The sequence below is a fragment of the Watersipora subatra genome, chromosome 10, assembly GCF_963576615.1.
Source record: "Watersipora subatra chromosome 10, tzWatSuba1.1, whole genome shotgun sequence".
Lineage (NCBI taxonomy): Eukaryota > Metazoa > Bryozoa > Gymnolaemata > Cheilostomatida > Watersiporidae > Watersipora > Watersipora subatra.
The window spans coordinates 36,437,390-36,462,702 of record NC_088717.1 but is presented as its reverse complement, the minus strand read 5'-3'; the positions used below and the strand labels follow the sequence as shown (position 1 = coordinate 36,462,702).

Genomic DNA, 25,313 nt, shown 5'->3' with positions numbered 1-25,313 from the left:
GTTTTTTTATAACTTATGGTATGACTTCAATGAATTTTCAGGACAATTTAGTAAGGCTAACAAAGAGCTTGCGCTTGGTAGAAGAGACTCGTAGTGAATTCGTGTGGATGCCTGAGCTTTGTATCACCCACTGTTTACGATTAGTTAAAAATGCTTTCAATATAAAATCTTTTTTACTTTCTATTTTTGCTTGTTCAAGGTAATCAAAACTACTGCAGTCAAAGCTGAGGTTTACCTATTTTATGCCATTATTCCAGTTGCATTTCCTTGTTTTACCTCTGATGCCAAACCAGCTATAGTGTTAGCCTTTGTTTTACTCAATTTCCTTCTCGGAAAGAACACTGTAGTAAACCCAATACCAAGCGTTAAATACTACAAACAGTAATGGAAACATCAGTCTAGAGTATTTATCAATATTGTTTACGTCCTTGACCTGCGGTATTCGACCTTTGATCTCCTTAGCTCGTTGTTTGAAGTTCACCCAAACTCGCTTGTTGCGAGGATTTGTGCCCCTCACCGCGTACCCGGATTGCTTACGTTGTCTCGGCATAGTATCCGCTAAAGAGCCATGAAATTCTCCATGGTTGTTATTAGACGACCCTCGGTTGTTTGTTTTCAACATGTTGTCTGACTCGTCACCGGCTGTGTTAGGATAAGGGTAACTGTTGCTGACTTGGGGCTCATCTGGAACAAGTTCTGTCAGCTCTATTGCACCGTCCTCGTTCAACTATAACAGGAAGTGGTGTTTAGCTGAGTCATACTTTCTCTATTGAAAAATATAATGAACAGATTAGAATGTAACAGATATTTTCTTCTTGTCACAAACACATTCATGATAATGTCGTGAACATCGTTACACTGCTTCAGTTAGAAATAGAAAAGAGAAAGACAGCATTAAAGTTTAAGAAAAAGAATATTATCTACAGCATTTCTTACTCAAATCTTAGTCGAATTCATCTGATGGCATCACAGTCTGTACTGTACCAAAAATTAGACCACAATGTACACCAGTACTAGCATAAATTCAAATTGAACATTTACAGGAAAGAAATTTCAGAAAGTTGTTTACGTGAGAATAGGAGCAGAGTCATGGTTATTTTAAGTAAAGTAATTATTATTATTGTTTGACCTAAAATCTATGCTTGTCGGTTGCTAGTAGAGTGAGAGGTGTCTCACAATACTAGCAGAGGGACTGGTGTCTTGCATTGCTAGTAGAGTGACAGGCGTTTTACATTGCTAGTAGAGTGACAGGTGCCTCACATTGCTAGTAGAGTGACAGGTGTCTCACATAGCTAATAGAGCAAAAGGTGTCTCACATTGCTAGTAGAGTGACAGGTGTCTCACATTGCTGGTAGAGTGACAGGTCTCTTACATTGCTAGTAGAGTGACAGGTGTCTCACACTGTTAGTAGAGTGACAGGTGTTTTACATTGTTAGTAGAGTGACAGGTGTTTTACATTGCCAGTAGAGTGACAGTTCTTTCACAATCACTATGTTTCCATGATGAGCAGTGCTTCGGAGTTGCGCTATCTCCGAATCATGGAAACGGCGTCTTCGCACTGAAATCACTGCGCACTGATCAGTGCGAAGCCAGTGCAAATTCGCAGCAAGGAAACAGCGACTGGGCAGTGGCTGCGCATAGCTCTCATGCTGTGGAGACGGATTTTTCGATGGCCATAAACTAGTACAAAGGTTGTCCTGCTAATCTTGTTTTTTCACCATTCTTCCGATCTTCTTTCACATAAATTTAATTATGGTCTGCATTCACGAGGATGATGAGGTGATTACTTTCCTGGACTTTGTTATCGATGCCAACACTTTTCGAAAAATAGGTGGCAAGTCCTAAATTAACGTTTAAATAATATATTACTTAAAAAATACTTATTAAAAATATATTACTATGTAAAGAGTGTGTTAAGGTTTGTAAAACCTTGTGAATGTGGATTGTAAATAAAAGTATAATGATGACAGAATCATAAAAAAGCCTGTTTATGACGTTCGGTATCCGTGATCGATTCTATTTCTCCATCAGGCGATTCGATTTATACAATTTCTCTTCTCTGGCTAATTTGCGGTATTTGCTGAAATACACTGCGCAGCATGGAAACGTACAATCCTCTCGACTTCGGAGGGGGCTACTTCGCAGTACTGCGCACCATGGAAACATAGTGATTGCTAATAGAGTGAAAGATGTCTCACATTGCTAGTAGAGTGACAGGTGTCTCACATTGCTAGTAGAGTGACAGGTGTCTCACATTGCTAGTAGAGTGACAGGTGTCTCACATTGCTAGTAGAGTGACAGGTGTCTCACATTGCTAGTAGAGTGACAGGTGTCTCACATTGCTAGTAGAGTGACAGGTGTCTCACATTGCTAGTAGAGTGACTGGTGTCTCACATAGCTAGTAGAGTGACAGGTGTCTCACCGTAGGTATGACTATATGAGGTAAGCACAGAATTTATGTTTTAGAAAGTGCTGTGCTGTTAAAAGCTCAATGTAAAAAATGAACATTTACATGGTCAGCCCTTGGTAAGCTAAAAAGCGTTGGTTAAAAAAGCTGGAAGAATATAATAGGTGTTTGATACACAGTAAGAGAAACACAAGCTATGCATAAAAAGACTGTTGTATATTCTTTTTTTATTTATCTGTCTTCAATCGTAAAGTTCAATGAAAATACATCTTATGAATATTTTCGGTGATCACATATATGGCTATACAGATCGGATACAATCCTTGACGCAGTTTTCTCTTTTCTGAGTAATGGAGTGTGTTGATGCATAAAGGAAAATGAGCCCATTCTTGTCAGTTCAGGTTCTACCGAAGTTTGCGAATTATCATATTTTAAGGTTTTTCTCACACAAAATTTAAGTTTAAACACTTAACACAGAATATACAATAGCTTCAGTTTAATAAAGAAAGTATTAAAATATCTCATCACAAAGATATTTATTATGTTCCTATGAACATTGTTACACGACTCCAGTCATAAAAAGAAAGGAAAAAGACAACTCGTAAAGTTCAAAAGGAAAGAATACAATATCCGGCAATCATTACTCAAGTTGGAATCAAGTTCATCTGATGGTAGCAAAGTCTGCGCTGTACCAGAAATTAGACCACAAAGTACACCAGTAATAGCATATAACGAACTTGAACGTTTACGAGAGAGAAATTTGAGAAAGGTGTTTGCATGATGTTAGGAGCACAGTCTTGGTTAGTTTATGCAAAGTGACTACTACACAGGCAAATATTAGTGGCATCAGATATATTGCACTAGTGATTACACAATGTCCTGATACTATCACATTGGTCAAGCGCAGTCACTGTTACCGCTATAATGATTTTCATCACGTTCTGGTCTCTAGGGATGACTTGACTAAATACAGCTGCCAGTCCAGATACCGATCTGATTCGCTGACTCTCAGCAACACTAACCCACTACGGATCTCAATCCAGATGTTTTCTGTTGCATGGTTGGGTGTTTATCAAATAATAATTTATAATAAATTTCTATTATAAACAATCTAAATCAAAAAAATGAAATCAGTTGGTTATACTTTTGAAATACGAAAAGACTAACCTAATTTGCTTCCATACGACCCATAAGTAGAAATACTACGCTGCATTCCTAGCCAATCATTGGTTAAAATACTTGTAATTATTTGCATCCTGATTAAACAACTAGAGTGCACTAAATCACCAGCGAGATTGCTCAGGAAAAGTAAAATAATTTTACCCAATCCGATTTCATAAGATATTTACAAAGATATTTCATGGTGTAGTGAAAGTTGATTTTTAAGGAGCGCCTGGAGTTTCAGATAAATTTAGAGTATTGGCTGATATATCCAATATTAATATCAACCAGTCTAATCGCTGTCGAAGCTTGGTTCACTGCTGTATAGGTAAGTAAGAGATGCCTCTCTACTAGTCAGTTACATGTTGCCTGCTGTTTGCTACGTGTTGTTGTAAATACAACAGTATTACCTGTACTTGCTGAGTTTCCATTCTTTCTAACTGCGAGCTGTTAATACCTTATGCGCAATATTATTGGCTAATGAATCATTTAATTTTACTCAGATTTTTTCCAATTAGCAGCTGTAAATCACCTCATCAGGGTTTGTGAGGAAGGCTTAGATCCAATATTGGCACTAGTTAGGCAGCCAAGTTGATGGTGAATTTGTTCTTTAATAAATCTGAGGCTAACTAGAGATATTTTTTACTCTATTGTTGATTCTGGTAGTGGTATGCCTGCTATTCTAGCAAATACAATAAACTTCAGGGGTTTTACTAATCTAGTGTTGATTCTGGTAGTGGTATGCCTGCTATTCTAGCAAATACAATAAACTTCAGGGGTTTTACTAATCTAGTGTTGATTCTGGTAGTGGTATGCCTGCTATTCTAGCAAATACAATAAACTTCAGGGGTTTTACTAATCTATTGTTGATTCTGGTAGTGGTATGCCTGCTATTCTAGCAAATACAATAAACTTCAGGGGTTTTTTCAATCAGGCATAAATACCCAGTAAATCTTTATAGAAGTAATTATTTTTGTTGATATCCGAGTGACGGCGATAAGAATTCAAATATCATGCAATGCGCAAAACATGCAAATTTGCGAAGCGTGCAAACAAAATGTGTTGTGTTTTCTGTGTACATTGAAACCATTTTTTGAGTAGTGGTCAGAGAATATGGTATAATACTTCTACTTATTAACATTACAAAATAAAAACATTGATATATTTGTTGTGTACATACATTTTTCTTGATTGTTAACAAACAAATAAATTTATATTTAATTTACATAATGAAAAAGTTTACCCTGCAACAAAAAAGATTTAGATTCATGGATATGATCAGTATTTAGATTGCTTCTTGTTTATTGAATCAGCACATCTCCGGTTAGAACCAACAGCATTAAACAGAAACAAACCAGTTTGCACACAAAAAACTTCTCGATCATAAAGTTTTTTAGATTCATAATGTATTACTTTAATAGGGATAAGCAATGACACCATTTCAAATAATCTCTGTTAATGATGGTTTGTTTCTATCATTGGCTGTTTTAAGCTGTATCTCATGAGATTGTGGAAATTAATATGTTAGAAATTGAATGCATGCTGGTGAAAGTTTCATACTAGTTGAATTGCTCTGCTGAGCGAATCTTACTCATACCGGAAGTGTAAGTATAGCTGTTACTTTACGATAGCTGATGTTGGTGCAGGCTTAGCGCTGATAGTAAGTGGTAGCTGTTACTTTATGATAGCTGATGTTGGTGCAGGCTTAGCGCTGATAGTAAGTGGTACTCAGAGCAGATGGTGAAGGGAGAACATTGAACACCAACCTTTAGTCTTACCCTGGGAATGTGTGTATGTTTACCCAGGTTGTTTGATGACGACACCTTTCTTTGCTACACATTATAGATACAAGGTGTTAAGAGCTCTCAACATATTTATAAAGTTGTTAGTAACTTCGCTCATTCGACTAAATCCTTTGTGTCACTTAATCACAATTAAAATCATGAAATATTTTCAAAGATTATAAGTATTGGGTACTTTGCATACTCTTCTTAACCCCTTTGTCAGGTCCAAATCTCTCAAAATCAAAAAATAGTAAATAAAGAAGAAGTCCTTGCTGCTTCTAGTCTGTATGCATACAACTTTACAAGCAGCAGTTACATATATATGTGTATATTTAATACATTCATGAAATACTGAATTTATAGAATTTTTCAGCAAACAACTACGCAAGTTTCAGTTGTTTGTGGGTGATTTTGACCTATATATAATATATATAAATATGGTATATACAGTATATATAGTAATTAAAAGGTGCAAAAGCATATAAAAAGAAAACTCTCCACTAAAAACTTAATAGATAATTAGTGGAGTATAGAATAATAGAAGAAATATTAAGAGTAAAGTAAATTTTTAGCAAAAGCGCTAGTCTGTTCCGAGGGGGATGCACTCAGGCGCGGTTTGAAGAATGCTTGTAGAGCGCATCGTACGAAACCGATTTTTAGCGCTTTTATTAAAAATTTACTCTACTCCTAATATTTCTTTTATTATATCTATATTATATATATGTGTATGCTTATGTACATAACTGTATGTATGTATATATATATATATATATACGTACATATATATGTATATATTTATACGTATGTGTATATGAAGAAAAACTTTAAAAGAGGAAAATATACTGAACACATACAAGAACATCTACAACTGATACACAACTGATAGAGATGTAGTTAACATGTTATTGAACATCTAAAAGAATATTTGATAATCTAATTATAAGAAATGAATAGCAGTCCGCTGACAACCACAATTATGTAAATGAAATAAGTGGATTCAAAAATCAATAGTACAAATCTGTCCGGCATGTATTTTTAGTTAAGTGAATTATTATAATTAACTGATCTACATATTGCAACAGCAGTTTTACTTCAAACACGGCCAACATGTAAACAGCCCTTATTAACAATTTAGAAGTGAACTGCTATGCATTATGGAAATGCACCATATGATAATAACATTACTTTCAACATTCAACGGCTACAATATTAAGATTTTTTGGTCGAACCCACACTTATGTTTACCTCAATGTACAAGTTTTCCAAAGGAGAATGTAAAATTGGAGTCACAATTTAACTTTACCCTCCAAATAGTTTTCATTACGCTGTGTTTGATGCTTTCTGAAATATCCAGTTCCGTCAGTGGAAGTACGAAGCATATCGAAAATAAAAACTAAGCAACTATAGAAATAATTAAGTGTATGAAAGCTAAGCCAATTTGTACTTTGACTAGTCTAAGTTAGAGTTATCTACACTATGTATTCTTTCACCTTCACTTGTGCATCATCTCTAAGTTAAACGACAGTGAAAAACCTCTTATATCTCGTTTGTTACGTATCATTTAGATTTTCAAATAAATTTGATAATTGACTTCTTACTTGCGTATACAGTGAAACACGGATAACTCAAACTTCAAGGGACCGAGCAAAAGTGTTCAAGTTATTAGAGCGTTCAAGTTATCAGGACAGTCATAAGTGCACGTATTTATCAGTAAATACATGTACATATACAAACTATATATCAATCAAAAGCATAGATTGCTTGTTGCAAGCTAAAGGATCTCTCGTGTGAAGTTTTAAATATTTTTAATCAGAAAGTATAGATATTCTTTTTATCACTTGAGATTTGTTTGTTGCTTTAGGTGATGTGACTGCCAGGACGTTCTCAGATTAAAATTGGCAAAACTTGATTGCGGTTAAAACGCTCAGAAAAAAATACATACGTATTTTTCTACCGAGCGTTTTAACCAAGATCAATTTTGCAGTAAGTCAGCTATTACAAAACTGCTTTGCTATTAAACATCCATTATCAATTTTGCCGATATTACTTTAAAGTTATCCAAATTTTACCTCGCTTTTCTTGCATTTGGAGGGCTTATCGCTAAGCGAATGTTTAGTAAAATTTGATTTTTGCAAACCTTTAGAAAAGTCGTTAATGAAAATATTTGCCGATGTTGGTAATAACGAGGCCTAAGAACTACTAAAAGTCGATATTTATCTCTATGGCTTGGAATAAAATGATATTCTAAAGCGATAGTAACAACCGTCTCGGTAGCCGTTTGGCAAAAACTGTTCGAGTTAACAGAGTTTCGGTCGAGTTATCTAAAGCCATTTATCATTGCGTGGGAACGGACCAAGCAAATCCATTCGAGTTAACCATGTGTTTGATATATCCGAAGGCGATTTATTCGAGTTTCACTGTATATTGGTTATATTTGAATATTTAATAACAAATTATCATAGGCTTTAAGACTGCAGCGAAAAAAGTGAAAAAACTTACAATTTATTTTTATGGAAGCATTTGTTCCAACATACAAGGCTTTAACTTGAGAAAAAGATCTCCCAATGAATTAATGTAATACATTTATAAAAAAGTCAGGAATGTTTTTACTTCATACAAGTAACTTAATTGATCAATTTTTGTCATTTGTTTTTTAGATCACAAACTTAATTATTGGCAGAGAGTTAAAGTTTATCCAAAACTGTGACCTTTTAGGAGTTGCTGTCATTCTGCAAAAGGATCTTACAAAACTAAAAGATTTCACAACTGAACTGAATCATAAATAGTAATCAATCTTTTTCACCTTCCTCTCCTCGTTTATCATGGTAGCTCGGCCATTTGTCTGTCCGCTATATGTTGCCATGTAGTTGCTGCTAGACAGGGAGTTGGTGCCAAGAGCCATTCCTGTTTTGTCTTTTGTCTTTTTCTTTTTCTTAGCCCGCGCTCCCCAAAAGAAGTAATTTACAGCAGCGTACTCCAACAGCGCCACGAATACAAATACGAAACAAATAACCTGTAAAATCACAAATGCAATTGAAATTGTGGCAAAATGATGAAATGTTATTTTACATCAGATTTCTACTTCAACATCATTTTGATATAACAATTATTTATTTCTAATGGTCAGATTTTTGCTGCAGTACTTGAAATATTGCATTTTTCAATACTGCTTAGTTTTCAGAAGGAGAATGTAATTTTACATCCCGTAATGTTGGCTTCACTACTTGGAGCACTTTTTAATTCTCCCTGCGGTACGTGTAAAATAATTTTGGGCAAATAATTATATGTAAACCTATATATAGTAGATATATTATTTTTCAAATATAAACTTATGCAATAATTATCAGTAGGTGCAGTATATATCATGTTTATATGTATATGCAAGTATGGTATAAATATCAGAATAATTTAATAATAGAATAATCAGAAATATCAAAATATCAGTGGACATATTATGTATTTTATAAACTAGATATTTTTTCATTTAAAGAGAGTACACAATAAGTGTTCATCTAGTTTTATGAATATCTATAGATTCAGACTTATCCTCTTTATACTACTTTCAGGGTACTTACTGCAATGGTAGTTACTCAATTGTAGACCCTCTCATCTACCGATTCACTAACACATTTTAGCATACAGCGAACAGGTTTTTCACAATGTAGACGTTTAATTAACCTAGTTGAAAATCATTAACATATTCATAAATATCTAGAGCCAAAGAAGATGCATGTTAAACGCCTGGTTATCTAGTGACAATGGGCCTAAACTAACTCAATTATCATGTACCTTTGTGTACTTCATGAAAGATAAAAAATTTCGTAATTCTCTTGAAATTTTCAAGGATACGAGATTGGCACTGACACTCCTCATTTTTACAGAAAATAAATTCTAAAAGCCCCTTGAAGTAAAATAACCTTTACACACTCATAGGTTAAAGTTGAATCATGATGAATCTCAGCTGTACGTGTCCAGACATTTCCAGACAACTCATCCATTGTAAGTATATGCAACTGAATGTCTTGACCAATCAACATACAGAAATTAGAATGTACATGCTTTTATTGGTCAACTGTAGTATCACTCCAACAATATTTAGGCCTGAACAGTGACCTAGTTATTTTAGCTGAGTTTTTTTGGGTAATTTAATTGAAACTCATTGATTGGTTTGTTCTGGGATTGTTAAAGGTTGACTTGCAACAAAATTCACATTACAGTTATTTCGTATCAAAAAATACCAAAAACTGTGTCTACCGAATAATAGATTCACCATGTCTTACTCTGGTGTGTTGCAGGTGCAAAATATGTAGAAATGTGATTACAATCTCTTAAAAGCTAAAAAATGAACTGTTAATCGCCGCCATCACAGAAACGCCGTAGGTTGGAATCAATTAATTTTATGACGTACTCAAACAATTTGGTTAGTGTTTTGACATGTGATTTTATCATGTGAATTGAAAGACCAATAAAAGACTCAATCTAAAACGTATCTTGTAGCACTAGTTTATGACAAACACTTCAGGGTTTTCCCGAAAAGCCCGTATCAAGTATAGATGATCGCTACTTTACAGTTTTGTTTTGGCTTGGTCTAATCGTCTAGTCGTAATCTGATCATGTGACCCATACTTTCTGCCAAACAGCGCGAACAATTTCTGCAGCATTTTTCAACTATCACAGGTGGCCACCAGGCTCCTCATGTTTATCAGAGGATAATATGCACCGTTCGTTTTTTATCTTTTAAGAGCTTGTAATTACATTTCCACATATTTTGCAACTACATCACAGCAAAGTGAGACATGGTGAATCTTGTGATACCAAATAACTCTAATGTGGATTTTGTTGGAAGTAAACCTCTGAAACTACAAATTAAAACTAGTGCTTTCTCTTTTGGCTCCAAGTTTTATTTCTATAGCAAATTTTTTTTAACCAAATATTAAATATAAAGTTATCAATAAACATCATACCAGATAAATGTCAATGGCCTTGACATAAGAGATCCTTGGCAGCGATGCCCTCACTCCTGTGCTGATAGTTGTCATTGTTAGCACAGTGGTAATGCCTACAAAAGAAGAAATTTGTACATAATATATATACAGTATCTACAACATATAAAGTATATATATATACTGTATATACTGTATACACAATAGATATATACTGTGTATATAATATATACTATATATACGGTATATATATAATTTGTCCTTAAAATATATATAGTACTAGCAGTAACCATGGCAATTTTTATGATTTCTTCAATTTTCAATGCTGCACAGATTTCATGACAACATTCCACGAACAGGTTCATTGATGACAATTGTTCTGAATGCACGTGAAAACAGATCCTTGAATATCTAATCAGGTAAATCTACAGGTGCATTTACATAGAAAGCAAAGTTTGGATTGTCAATTGATCTCAACATAGGTTGAAGTGTGGGCCTGCTTTTACACATTAAATATGCTGTCGGTAACGCATGGAGCTCCGGCGGTCTGATCTTATAACTCTTTTGTCATGTGAGAGTTTTTTAAACTCATTGCACATCACTCATATCATAGTAAAGGCACAGGTGGTTGAGTGTTGGTCTCGCAAGCAGAAGGTCAGGAGTTCGAAACTGGCACGAAGCGATTTAATCTCCACCTGTAATCTTTTTTCAGTACGGTGAGTTTTTAGGCAAGATTATAAAATGAGAGTTTCATAATGTAGTAGATAGTATAAAACATTACTAGTGACTGCGAGCAAGGTTTAACTTAAATCAATGATATACATGGGGGCTGTATATCATTGCTAAAATTGGGCACCGACTAACTAAGCTTACTCATCTGCAGTTTTATCTCTTACAATTGAATTGCATAGATCGACTCACCTAGAGCAACTCGAGCAGAGGTTGCTTCATGGTTGATCCAGAAGGAGACCCAACTAAGCATGACAATAAGGATTGAAGGCAAAAATGTTTGGAAGACAAAGTATCCGATGTGCCTCTTTAACAGGAAACTCAGCGACAGTCTTTGATATTTTCCTGCAACAAAACACGATTTATGGTAATTAGCTGCATCAACATATAACTCTATTAGTTACTCTATTAGTAACTCTATTAGTTCCACCGGTACCACAAGTTGATTCTAGCTATTTACCTATGTTAAGGTATGCTACTACGAGGCACATTCAATTCACAAGAAAGGTACTGATAACACCGTCTCTGTGATACGGCGAATGAAAAAAGTTACGAGTAACAATTTTGAATGCACAACATTCTTCCCCCAAATAGTGTCAACAGAGTCGCAGCTATTCCAAACATGGGGAGTAGTGATAGAGTATTTTAAAAATAATTATTGGTCTGTGTGATCACTAAAATTATCAGGATGGTGCCTCTTGCTAGATAATGACGCCCTTTGCGAGACATTGGTGCCCCTTGCTCAGGATTGTATGACAGCTGAAGCAAGTACCTGAGGCAAGGACTTGGATAGTTGAGAGAGTATTATAGCCAATCAAGCTGAACTGCGGTAGATCGACATCATCAGCTCCTACTATTGAGTTCCGTCCAACTCTCCACCTCATCTCAACGTCCTCCATCGGATACCCATCTGCAATAGCCAAACAAATGCGACAAGCCTAAACTGGGGTGCTTTTTAAAAAATGCTGAAACTGGCCCATAAAAGTGAACCAATTTTAAAATAATTTAAACGCATCCACTGTAATTTATTTGAAAACTGTTAGAACAAAATCCTATGGGTTACTTGAATATAAACTACAGTATTAATGAATGTATCAAACTGACTGTCAGACTGATAGAGACAGATGGACAGGCAGACAGACAGCCGAACAGATGGACAGACTTGAGGTCACACAGGGCACCAATAATTAAAATAGCAAAACTGAAACTAGTTGACTAGAATCTTACAGCTTTCTATTTCGACTGTGCAGTTCTGTATATCCAAGGGGTAGTAATGAAGGTCCATCATACAAGCGAGCGTCGTCGTAAACCTGCATAAAGCATTGAAAAAAGACATTTTCTTGAATAAGTAGAACATAACTATTGACTCTCGAATCAACGCTTAAGATTTTAATATTCCCTGTAATGTGGTTGTAGATTTCAGAATAACTAATCAAATAACACAACTAATCAACTTCCATTACAAATGCTTCAACTGCCACATAAATAAAACAAGAGTAAATATATATGTTTTGGCTAGAAAATATAATTTATGTCGATAAAAGTGACTCGTAAGTCTATAATATATAGTGATACACTGGCAGTCCAGGGTGCTGTAAGAAGCTGTCAGGTGTAATAACTATGTGCACAATTAATGCTAAGGTAGTAAGGCAGTTGATTGGTACAGGTGGTGGAGTATCAGCCTACAATACTTACAGCTACGAGTTTGAATGCCATCAAAAGCTATCTTTTTCCTAAATTCCAAGTGTGGCTACTGTTGACAAAGGGATAGATAGATACAGCTTTTATTGTAGTGAAAAATGGAGTAAAATATAATTTTTTATCCTTATTGGCTTCGTTTGTGGTGATCACATGAAACACAAGAAATTAGCCTGTCAAAGTTGATTACTAACTAAATTTTTACGGATCAGTAAAAACATATAGAAATATAAGCAATTCTTGTAAGTAAAAGTACATCTCCTTAGGTTGTTTAGTCAGTCTTATTATTATCTGCCTACTCAGGCAGCTCTATCTTTTTCAGAAATAATACCAAAAAGATGCTGCTTAAGTGCATATATTTAAGACAAGTGGTTATGAAGAACACACATTTGTGCGAAACAAATTTTGAGAGACAGTACTAAGAAGACCACTATTTTATAGAAACTTGTGCGGACAATGTATAGCTTATAGTATAGACTATGTTTTGCTTAGGTTAGTAGAAAGGTTATTAGCAGGTCTGAGATTCATGCATAATTAATAACTGGCAGGAGTGGCTTCCTCTATGCTCTACTCTTGCTGTTAAATTATGTATTGTACCAGCGGGTGAATCTGGAATGAATGCATGTACGGTCCTACCCTTAGCTGAAGTTTACTCGTGTAGCAAATTACAAAAGGTGTAATCTCAGTAGTTGAAAGAGTTTCAGCCGGCTTAAGCTAGCTTGAGTGATAGGCTTTCTTAAAGGGTCACCCGGGTCACACTTTAAAAGATTTTATCAGAAACTATAGATAGGTTTTTTATCATTTGAGATTTTGGTTGTTGTTCTAGGTGATCTGACAGCAGGTGTTTCAGGGAAGAAAAGAACTTCACCAAGCATGGCATCAATAGGACACAAGGGAGACTAGCCTTAATTTGCACCATTATTGTGTTACATACAATCTCTACTTGTCAAGGCTCAGCAAAAAGACTAACAAGGATACAACCCATGTAATCAATACTTGTCAGGACACTTTAATAAGACAGGATCCTAGACTATTTATCAACCCAAATACTGATGTAGGCGTAAAGAGGTTAAGAACATCATTTTATCGTATTTCAAGGCAGCAAAGGTAACTGGTTCATCTGAATTAATTGTCTGCCTCATTTGCTGTTATCCAGCAGAGCTGAACTGGACTGTGAGAGTTATGTAGATTGCACCTGTGCAGACCTAACCATTTATGGGAACTGATTATGTACATGTAAATACAGCTCCAAGTTTATCTAAGAATAATCAGTAAGCCATGAGGTACACTGATTGGATAAGTGCAGTATGGGAGTGCCTTTAGCTGTATGTACTGGACTGAATCTAATGACATGCAGATGGAGGGTTTCTAGGATATAGAAAGTAGCAGCTAGTCAGTATACACCAAAAGCTGGTGATATATAATAGGAGCCAGGTTATTTATGGCAGGAATTTAGCTTTATATGGGCGGAGCTTAGTTACATGTGGGAGGAGCTTAGTTACTTATGACTGGAGCATAGTTACATATAGGCAGAGCTTAGCTACATATGGGCAGAGCTTAGTTACATATGGGATGATCTTGGTTACCTATGTCCGGAGCTAAGTTACATGTTGGAGGAGCTTCGTTTCTTCTGGGATGACCTTAGCGTGTCAGTTAATGTGGTGACGTGAAAACCGAACAAAAGCTTTTATAGCCCCCGGAAGCTTCAGTAGGCAGAATAAGCCAAAGTAAATAAAACTTGGAAGCTTATAGCCAAATGACTTTGGTCATTGCAATTTAAGCTAGGCAAGTTGCAGCTGAAAAACGCATTTGGTTGATAAAACTATTAGCGATTAAATAAAATATTAACTTTATTTTTTACTGTAATGTCGATAAAATAATTTCATACAGAATACAGGAAAGGACATCGACATAAAATAACTAGTACAATATTAGTTTTTCAAGTATTTTTCACCTAATTTTAATAGCTTTGGCAAGAACAATATTCAACCTTAATTTTGGTATGGAGCCACAACTTTTGAGTTTTCCAAATACTGTCATACAGAAAGGAGCCTCGCTATATGTGGTACAAGCCTAGCTGTATATGGTTGAAACCTAGCTATAGCCTATGTGAGACCAACTTGGACTATATATGTTTTAATCCTAGCTATATGTAACACAAACTATTATGATTATTCGTGAGCCATATGTGAAATAAACCTAGCTATACAGTAGGCGCTGCTATAACGTAAATAATTTCTTCCAGGAGCTTTTACGTTATAGGGAAGTTATCCTATAAGAACAGTCAAATACATGTAAATTGTCTAATCCTTTCCAATATCTTTCCAAACTCCCCCTTGGTCATACAAATAGGAAAAACTACACTTAAGTTTTTAATTTGTTGGTTGTACCGTAACTGCAGTATTATTAGTTTGCATCAACAACTTTTCTCCTTTTTCTGATCAATTTCACTAGTTTTATAAACTCTGACTGTGGTAATTTTACAATAAGTTGATGAGGAGCGCAGATCTTTGGGGTTCATTTACAACGATTTGTTCATTTTTTTTAGACATCAGCGTCTATTTTGCAAAGTTTTGCATTTCCGCAAAGAACTAATAACAAATATTTGATTCATCTGCAATAAAAAAAAATATTTTTATTATAAAAAGAGTGGTACTACCTGTTTGCAGTCTCTCAGTACCCAGGAGTCAAAGTTAGATTAAAAAATAACTTTCGATAATACTCCATCTCGTGACATTCATATTGATAGACCGACGCTGTAACACCGGCACCGATCAATCGCTTTTATGTACGCAGCTACCTAATTTTTTTTTTTTTCAAGGCATCTGACAATCTACCACAGTGAACTACAGTGTCATAGAAGCTGTATATATAATAAATATAACGCTATAAGCATGTCGCTTTTTCTTTCTCAAGTGCGGCGAGATAGGCTACCATTTAAGCTGAATTTGAGAACTTGCCCTACTTGACGCTTTACGTTACATTGAATTATTTACGTAGTACGCAGCGAAAACTTTACATAAATTTTTTACGTTTACTTAAATTTACGTTACAGGAGGTATACGTTATAGGAGCGCCTACTGTATATGGTTGAAGCCCAGCTATGTGTAAAATAAACCCAACTAGCCTAGCTACATTTGAGCGTAGCCTTCTGAAATATTTCACTACTTTATGGTCACTTTATTTAAATATGCTAATTTTAATTTAGCCTAAACTTGTTTAGACAGTATTTAGATTGTTTCATAGATTTATCTTCAACAGAAGTACTCATTCTGTGCTTTCACAGAACCACCTGCATGCTCTGCCAGTAGAGTGTCAGTTCTAACCTCATGCCATAGGCAATACTGCCATCTCCTCCCAGTCGAATCATCTTGTTCTTCTCGGTGACCTCGTGAAGGAAAGAATGCTTGTCATTTGCAAAGAATGTGTCAGGAACCCAAATCTTTTCGGCGAAATCACCTGTCAATGTCATTTGTTCATCGTATGTGCCGTAGACCAGTCTCTCATCTTTCCAGTACTGGTTAAGGTACATGGTAATAGTGTAATCCTACAGCAGATAACATAGCTAAGTCAAGGTTGCTAATTATTAGATTGTAGTTCAGCAAATAAAGTTCGAATAAGTCTATGATTATAAAAAGAATAAATATGCTCACCATGTTCACCTCTGAGATTGCATCAAAACTGGCAATTATTATGTCAATATCAACAACCAGTGGCTCTCCTGCAACCAAGATAGAAAGATAGAAACAGATAGATAGATGCAAACAGATAGAAGCCAACCAATACATGTTAAACTAGTTTAGGTGGTAACTTGTAAACTTGTAAACAGTATTGTACTGACGTGTAGTTTTTAAAAAGCAAATATGTAAAAAAATGGCTGTCGTAGAACAATGTTTGGTAAAAATTTAAATTTGCCAGGTTCCGACTGTCTGGTAGATATAAATCTTATTATTACTGGTCAATACTGCTCAAAGTGATTTTAACTAAAAAAATTATATAAAGTATAGAAAAGCAAGATTATGTGTACTGGAAGAAAAAGCTCCATTTTTTATAAAATTTAGAGTAAAGTTATGACTCCTTTGACTTATTCTTTGATTCAATGTTATGTAAAGACAAGTTTGCTTGATTCACGTGATCAAATTACTACTATATGATTATATAATAATTGTGAGATTATTTAGTTTCTACATTTATATAAAAATATAATTAATTGCTTTTAGATAAAGTTGACATCTGAGAATTTAAAACATGGGCAGTGAAAGTCATTTGAAATGCAGCGTATCTCTTGAGTTAAATCAACATGGCAAACTCTAGATTAACTGCAGAGGTTTCTGTCAGCAAAGTCACGTAGTCAATCCCATGGTTACAAATATACATGTTATACTGTAAGTGGTGTTCAACTTGTGACTTACCTGTACGTCGAGCAGCGGCTAACTGCAGTTATATTTAGCTGGCGAAAATAACCAAACAAATTTATGAAACTTTATTTGACATCAAACAACAAGCAGGATCTATGCTCCTTTTCAGCGCAAAGACTAAACAAACTACACTAAGATCGCCACAAACTCTTTGAGGAGGTAAATCGGTTTTCTGATTAGAATAAGCAAGAAAGATAATTACTAAGAATTGGCAAACTATTGTTGCTATAGATGAATCGAGCAAAGATATTTTGTTATAAGGCGAATAAATGTACTATACAAACGCGTGTCTATGAAATTGTTAAGAGAGTAGAATGACACCTCGTACTAATTCACTACACCACAAACCACCGTATCACTAGTACTATCTACTAGCCACAGTAAAACTGCTTGATAACACAAACATGAAAGCAGTATGATAATAATACTTCTAGTTAAATCATATTTGCATTAAATCACTGCATGGTTTCAAGGTTCTAACTGAGCAAGGACAGTAATTGGAGAGTCGATTTGATGTATAGCCTTGGCTTCTTATGTGTAATTTAGTGTCGCGTTCTCATAATCTCCCTTTAGGAGTAAAAATTGAAAAAACTATTGTTTGGGAATTTCAGGCTTGGTCAAAAATTATTTGCTGACCAGTGCTTTGTCAGCCGTCTTCATTAGCACTAAAATCATTTTGTAATCTATTAATCATGAGATTAGATAATCAGTATTCATGGTGTTAGATTCAGAATTGATGGACAGTTTCAGCTGTCAGTTAATAGATGCCTTAATTGCTGGTACATAAATACTAATTTTATGAGTTTTTGATAGCAAAATAGACCCGACGTAGTAGGGTATTTTAAACCATGAATAACACCAATAAGACTGTGCATTTGCGTGTAAATCTTCACTATAAAAGGAACCGTGTCCGTCCCTCCGTCCGTTTGTCTGAAACCATGTTTAGAGGTCAAGTAAAAAAATTATTCAAGACTGAACTCGAGACCCCAGTTTTCGGTCATGAGAAACAACTGCACCAATTCATCACTTTCTCATACACGTGTAGAAAAAATCATACAATTAATAATTCTCTTCTTTATCAGCACATCTGACAATTTTTCATGGTACTTGAGACTGCCAGAGCACTAGTAAACATAATTAGTAGAAAATCGCCATAAAATGGTGAGATTATACATTTAATAAAATAATCTGAATTTTAATTAAAAAATTAGTTTTTTGAATAAGCAACTGCAATATTTGCTCAGTTATAACCGTAGAACTGATATCTCTGTAGTGTGGTTAGTAAGTGCAGCTAGTTCTAATACACACTGAAGATTGTTAATTTGTACTAAACAAGGATGATTCTGAAAACCTCTTACCCATCACTTCAGACGAAAAATAGCAAATAGATGTAGAAGGTGATCATTTGAAAGGATATGTTCAAGAGCTATGGGAAACAGTTAGTAACACATACATACATGTCTATGAGAACAAACTACAGTATTACTAAGTAGAATATTATCTGAGATCTAAGACACACGCTTTAAAGAAATCTTACTTCTGAAGGTGATGAGCGAAGCATTATCTTAAATATAAGCTATTTTTTAAAGCATATTTTTAAATAAATTTTATATCTAATACTAATATTTCTAAGACACTAATGAGACCTATGAAATATGAATTGACAAAACTCATATTTGATCAAAAACGTTCTAGAAAAAATTTTCATTTTTACTCTAACGAGTAACAGCGTTACACTGATACTTAAACCATAACTGTCACGTACAACTTTTATCGTATTTACTAGGTAAGACAGACACGCTGATCCCGATTTTGTACTCAAAATAAAGATTAGTCCACTAACTTTCAGAGTAATGAAGGCATTTTTACAGCGTTTTTATATTGGTCTCGAAAACAACACGAACGGCACAACAAGCTCCGCCCATAAATACGTGACATAACCTAGGTTTTTAGGAACAGAAGTTACGTAGGGATGTTTAGACCGACTTAGAATAATAGAGATGGGTGTTTTAAAATCCATTAATATCTAAATTCAGCCTTAAAAATAATATCAGTCTTTTCTGAAAGGTAGATTAGCTATTTAACATTGCATATTTAAAAAAGCGCGATAACAACGCCAGCTTGTGATAAAACCGCGCTTTTTGAGCTCATTTTTCTCGGCATCCAGCCTATTTAAACATCATGTAACAAGCTACGAGCAATTTTAAATAGTTTATATACCTTTCATAAAAGATTGCGATTATTTTACAGGCTGGATTTAGATAATAATGGGTTTTAAGACACCCATCTCTATTCTTCTAAATCGGATTAAACATTCCTAACTTCCGTTCCTGAAAAAGCTAGGTTTCGTCACATATTTATGGGCGGAGCTTGTAATGCCGATTATATTGTTTTCGAAACGGATATTGAAACGCTTTAAAAAAGCTTAAATGACTTTGAAGGTTAGTGGACCAATCTTTATTTGTAGTACAAAATCGGAATCAGCGTGGCTGATTTACCTATAAACTACGATAAAAGTTGTACGTGACAGTTATGGTTTAATATTTTTATTTAGCAAGGTAGGTAAGTCTCATTTCTTAGTTAGCTATATGGGTTCTTTGTTGATAAGCTGAGCAGAAATATAAACAAAAATTTAGTTATTAATAGCCTCTTGGTTTGGGATTGCAACTTTTACACTAAAGCACTTGTTAGCGCATGTCATGTATCATGTAGCCACGCAGGCTATACAAGTGTTCTGAAAATAGTGATATTACGGTGTGAACAGATTTCTAGTCAGATAAATACACACTGAAGAGACAAATTTTTAGTTTGAGTTTTAACAGACCAATCTACTACTGTACAACAATTTTAAAAATTACCAATTTTAAGAAAACTAACAAAATTAGTCACAGCATTTTAAACCATTGCATTATTATTAAACCAGGGTAGGCATGCATATGGAACAGGATAGGATAGTTTTCATGCAACACTTCTATAAGATGTCAAGTCATCCGTGTCTTTCAAAATATAGATTTAGGCAGTTAGACTGGTCAGTTACACAGTTTGCTCTGCTTCATGCAGTGAATGCCAATATCTTTGCTCTGAGTTCTTGGAAGTCCTGCTTTTTAATTAGATGCGAGTCATCAGTATATTTTTATCTGTGCTTATATCACTGTCGACTGCTGACTGTCAACTGCCACTCATATGGATACCTTCACATATACATGTATGTAAAAGTTAGATGAATAGAAGGCTTACTGTTGAAACTAAACTCCTGTTAAGGTGAAATGAATGTGACACAAATATAGAGTTGTCCACTCTTTTTAAAAGATCATAACTGGAAAAACCTCAGCACTTCATAGTGTGTTTGGCAAACACTTACCCCACAAGCTAGAAATGGAAAGGATGCTTCTTAAAAATTATAGATTTTTCCAATAATTGAAAAATTAAGAACTAGTACAATAAAATCCAGTTTCATTTTATAATCTGAAGATCAGCTAAAATCTATAACATAGTGATAGATTTACCAACCTTTTTAAAACTGTCTTTTTTACAAATAGTCCTTACTAAAATACAATTTTTCTAAGCACACTACTGTCGAAATGCATAAAAATCTATGTCAATTTTTCTGTAGAGCTGTTGAGACATAAATTGATACAGTCAAATAGCAATGTGGCTGCTGGGTTTTGCAAATACATTCCTTCCTTTCTAGCAAGTCTTGTTTGTTCAACTCGAGCAGAAACTGAATCAGGACTGTTAACAAGCTTTTAGATCAGTTAAGATTTTTACTAAAAATCTGCCAATGTTTAGTAAACTTTGTGCTTTTAGCAAAGTTACCGGTGCAGGCAGCTCTAGAAGGCTTTTAGAAGAAAAAGCCTTCTAGACAAAACGCAGCAATTTTGGCAATTGTTTGCAACAAATCTCTTTGGTGAGATGTCAATTGTTTGTAAATTTTTTAGAATAATTATTTATGGAGTCAAAGCTGAAGCTTGAGAACAGCGAGTTCAAAGAAAAAAGGCTCGTTGATGGAAATCTGGAATCTGAAATCTGGAAATCGCTGGGAATCTTTCGACTATCGAAGTTTTATAAAGTTCCATTAGCATTTTAGTCAGCTCATCTGAGAGTTCTTGGCCTCACTGCTGCTTCACTTGGCCTCACTGCTGCCTCACTTGGCCTCACTATTGTCTCACTTGGCCTCACTGCTGCCTCACTTGGCCTTACTGTTCCCTCACTGCTGCCTCACTTGGCCTCACTGCTGCCTCACTGCTGCCTCACTTGGCCTCACTGCTGCCTCACTTGGCCTCACTGTTGCTTCACTGCTGTCTCACTTGGCCTCACTGCTGCTTCACTGCTGCCCCACTTGGCATTACTGCTGCCTCACTTGGTCTCACTGCTGTCTCACTTGGACTCACTGCTGCCTCACTTGGCCTCAGTGCTGCCTCACTTGGCCTTACTGTTGCACTGTCAAACAGCCACAGCATCACTTGCAATAGCCTTAGTGATGTGAACGTGCCGAACTCTCAAGTTTTCGTACCGCAATCATTTGCATTGGCAGCAAAAATCATGTTTGATGAAATGCCTTGAGCCATTCACGTATTCTCCTTGCTAATATTACGCTGAGCAGAGCGGTTATTGAGACGTTTGTTATAGTACGTATAGCGAGGTCAATTTCTTTTTATTTTTTTACACAAATCAATCAGGCAGTAGATAAAACAATCCTTCTTTTGATCATGAATGCAAGTAAATATTCGCGAGTATTTACTTATCGATGATATGTTTGCTTTGGCCTATAGGTTCCGCACAACGTATGGAAAGAGAATGAATACTATGCCAATGCTCTATATAATTGCTTGGAGCAATGCATAGAATTTCGAGTCTGCCAGGCCTTGCTGTCTCCTTTTACATTTTACCTGAGATGATTCTATCGACGGCGCACATGTTAGAAATTAATCAAATGGAATTGCTGTTTATGACATAAATCTGCTTGATAAAAAGGATGGTTAATAGAAATATAATGAGAAGCTGATGTCGTAGCAAAAACGATGTAAAGTGGTTCCGGCATAGTTTCAAAGTTCGATGTTGTTGAGAGAACCTTTTTTGTACAAAAAATAACTAGGTCTACATGTTAGATTCGAAAATCCTCAATCAATAAGCATATCATCACAAAACAATCTGCAAAAATCTTAAACATTAAAAGTCGGTTAAAATATTTTATAGGTGAATGACTAAAAAAATAAAAGCGAATATCTGAAATTTTGAAACTTCAGCAAGGCTATGGCGTGGCAGCTTCTGTTAATACTTTAGCGCTTATCAATGCTTAAAGTGCAACATAATATAACTAATTAAATTGTGTCAACTATAAGTAGTGGAACTAACAAATATCCTAACTCTACATTTACATGTAAGCATGAAAGATCTTTCAGAAGGTCATACTACTTTTGGTCATTGTTGCTAATCAAATCAGAGTGGTTAGTGATAATGACGTTTACGTAAACACTTGAGCTGTTATAGTTGTACTTGAACTAGAAAAGGCTAAAAGGGAGACAAGTATGTAGTATGTATCTTATTTATAGAAGTCTCGCAGTTATAACAATTGATATATTATGTAGATTATCGCTCCTTTCATTCTACAATGACATCAGTTATTGTGTTAAAATTGCAGCAACACGAGTTTCTATTTTGTTAGTCTCTTTGCAACCATAAATGCCATAATCGCACTTTCGGTTGATTTGAGCATTTTAACTGTGATCAAGTTTTATCAATTTCAATCTTGAAATGCCCTGGCTGTCAAATCACCTCAAACACAAAATAAAATCGCAAATCGTACAGAAGTGCCGATACTTTCTGATAAAGTCTACTAAAATTTTGTGGAAGTTCATCTTTAAAGTACTAAGCAAAAGACTTAGTAAGCCAAATATTATATTACTGTTATTTTTGTTCACAGTCGTGTGGTGGTAGGTGACTGGTTTTAGTTCGTGTTGGATTCTTTGGCCTTAACAAAGGGCCAAAGAATCCAACATGTTCTTCAATTCCACTAAGAGAGAACCTTCCTCAATATGTGAGCTGTTCCTAAGATGGCTGTCTTATTATTATTATTTCTTTTATTATTATTATTTCTAGTTATTATTATTATTATTACAAACGCTATCTTTACAACCAAGTTGTTAGTAGCAAGTGAGCCCAGGCCTTGCCTTAAAGCCAAAGCTTCAACTATAATGATTATTTCTATTGAGAGTCTTCCTTAGAATCTGGGCAGTTCCTAGTAGTACTGCTTTCTGAATTGCTTCAAAAGACAGTTCAGTGCCGACCTCAGTGAGATGCGAGATAAGCTGGCTGGATATTGCACCAAGCCTCTAATCATCATAGATATCTCTTTTGCTTCAACATTCCACAGCCTTCGAAGCTCAAATCTAAGTACTTTATACTTCTTATTATTATTATTATTGCTATTGTTATTATTATAGGTATTATATTACAAACATGAACAGAGAGCTGTTTCTACAAAGCTAATTACATGCACTATTACTCTGATGAACTAACTAGAAAAAGAACATTGAAAGAATGTTTTAACATCAAAGTCAGTTTTAGACAGTTTTAGAAAATAAGAAAATATTGATTTAAGTTGAGAGGAACTCACCACCAAATTTAGGTCTTAATCTGATGTCATAGTCATCAATAAGCTTCTCCAGAGTCTCACTCACGTTGTTCACGCTATTAAGTGTCACTTGACCTATGGAGCCTGCCCTGAAAGAGTTGACATACTCTTGCAAAACATCTTTAAACTGACACCCATCTGTGATTCATAATATCACCTCCAGTAGTCATGGGGTCAGAAGAGACACTGTCCTTTAAAGAATCTTTCTGAGTTTGCTGACACTGACTAAATTCATACCTTAAGGTGATTTCTACTGACATAGTTGAATATGATTATCTAGTATTGTGTCAGTTATAGGTTTCAAGATCTTTTATGGTTTGTGTCCTCATTTTTACATGACATGTACAGGTTTTGAAATAGTAGCTATTTACCGAGTTTATAAACACAAAAGTGTGAAGAAGGTTTCACACAGCTGACAGTTTAAAGCAGTCGTATTGCATCATATAGTAAGTAGTTAGTGAATTAATGGTTAAATTAGTTTGCTGTATTAGTATAACAAGATGGTGACTCATGACTGAATACAGAAATACTGGGAACAGAGAAAAATCATGTTTGATGCAGAGCTTGACGATCTTGAGGCTAGTACAACGCCTAGCTAGGACCCCGAATAGACGTCTGAGAAAACAAGAGGCTAGAGAATGATGCGTATATTCCAGTTAAGAGTCCTACAAAAAAGGAAAATATGGGAAGATGAGACCTATAGCAACTGCTGGCAGCATGCAGGTGGTGCTCGAGATTTCTTTTATTGTAAACAGAATTTGTTTTACGACAAATCTGAGTTTTATAATTTTAAGGATGAGAATTAAAGAATTTTTAATTTTAGAAAAAATTATGTTGAAAACTGTAGCTATTGTAAGGTTGATGTTAGTAGAAGCTAGCCAATCACCAACTATTATATACTCGGGCATATTTTAGAAAAGGAAAACCTTGTACAGTGTATAAAAATGGAACTAAGAGTGGAGAGAGCGAAGGGTGAAGCTCTCATTTATTAAGAGTAAATGAGAGTCGTCAACCAGTTTGTGATTTGATTGGTGAGAATGCTTGCTGACAGTTAGTTTTAGAGACTCTAAAATTCAGCAGCTAAAAGTAGCTCAACTCAATACTGAGTAGTTTTAAAGATTAACTCACACCAAATCTTTGTAGATTTATTCACACAGTATTGGTATTTCTTATCATTTGCGATTGTTTCTGATGCTTGAGGTGATCTCACTGTCAGGATATTTTCAGATTAACACCAACAAAACTTGATCGTGTTAAAAATGCTCAAAAGAAAATACTTGCAAAGTGACATCACAAGTTACTATTGTTGCTATAGTTGATATCGACTATTGTGTTCAAGTTACAGCGTTACGTGTATCTATTATGTCTGTCTCTTTGCTACTATATATGGTCATTTGCATTTTCGCTTGCTCTGAGCATTTTAACAGCGATTAAGTTTGGGTCGATTTTAACCTTGAAACATCCTGACAGTCAGATCATCTCAAACATAAAAATTAATTGCAAATTATGAAAAATACCGATGCTTTCTCTTAAAATTGA

At 35.0% G+C, this 25,313-nt stretch overlaps 1 protein-coding gene across 1 annotated transcript; it reads right to left on the bottom strand.

The window, feature by feature from the left end:
• Positions 1 to 310: 310 nt before the first annotated feature.
• LOC137406350 (gamma-aminobutyric acid receptor subunit beta-like) lies at positions 311 to 23,835 on the bottom strand. The gene is made up of 9 exons (XM_068092920.1): positions 23,757 to 23,835; positions 16,376 to 16,443; positions 16,049 to 16,269; positions 12,252 to 12,334; positions 11,797 to 11,934; positions 11,217 to 11,369; positions 10,317 to 10,411; positions 8,156 to 8,365; positions 311 to 727 (listed from the first exon to the last, which is right to left on the bottom strand). The coding sequence occupies exons 2-9, from the start codon at positions 16,376 to 16,378 to the stop codon at positions 314 to 316; spliced, it is 1,317 nt and encodes a 438-aa protein (XP_067949021.1). The 5' UTR covers positions 16,379 to 16,443; positions 23,757 to 23,835; the 3' UTR covers positions 311 to 313.
• Between the last annotated feature and the right edge of the window lie 1,478 nt (positions 23,836 to 25,313).

Excerpts from the sequence above, each read along its gene's own strand:
- LOC137406350 (XM_068092920.1), bottom strand. Across the intron at positions 11,370-11,796 it reads TATCCAAGTCCTTGCCTCAG|GAAAATATCAAAGACTGTCG; the intron begins GTACTTGCTTCA and ends GTTTTGTTGCAG. Across the intron at positions 8,366-10,316 it reads AGGCCATTGACATTTATCTG|GTTATTTGTTTCGTATTTGT; the intron begins GTATGATGTTTA and ends GTGATTTTACAG.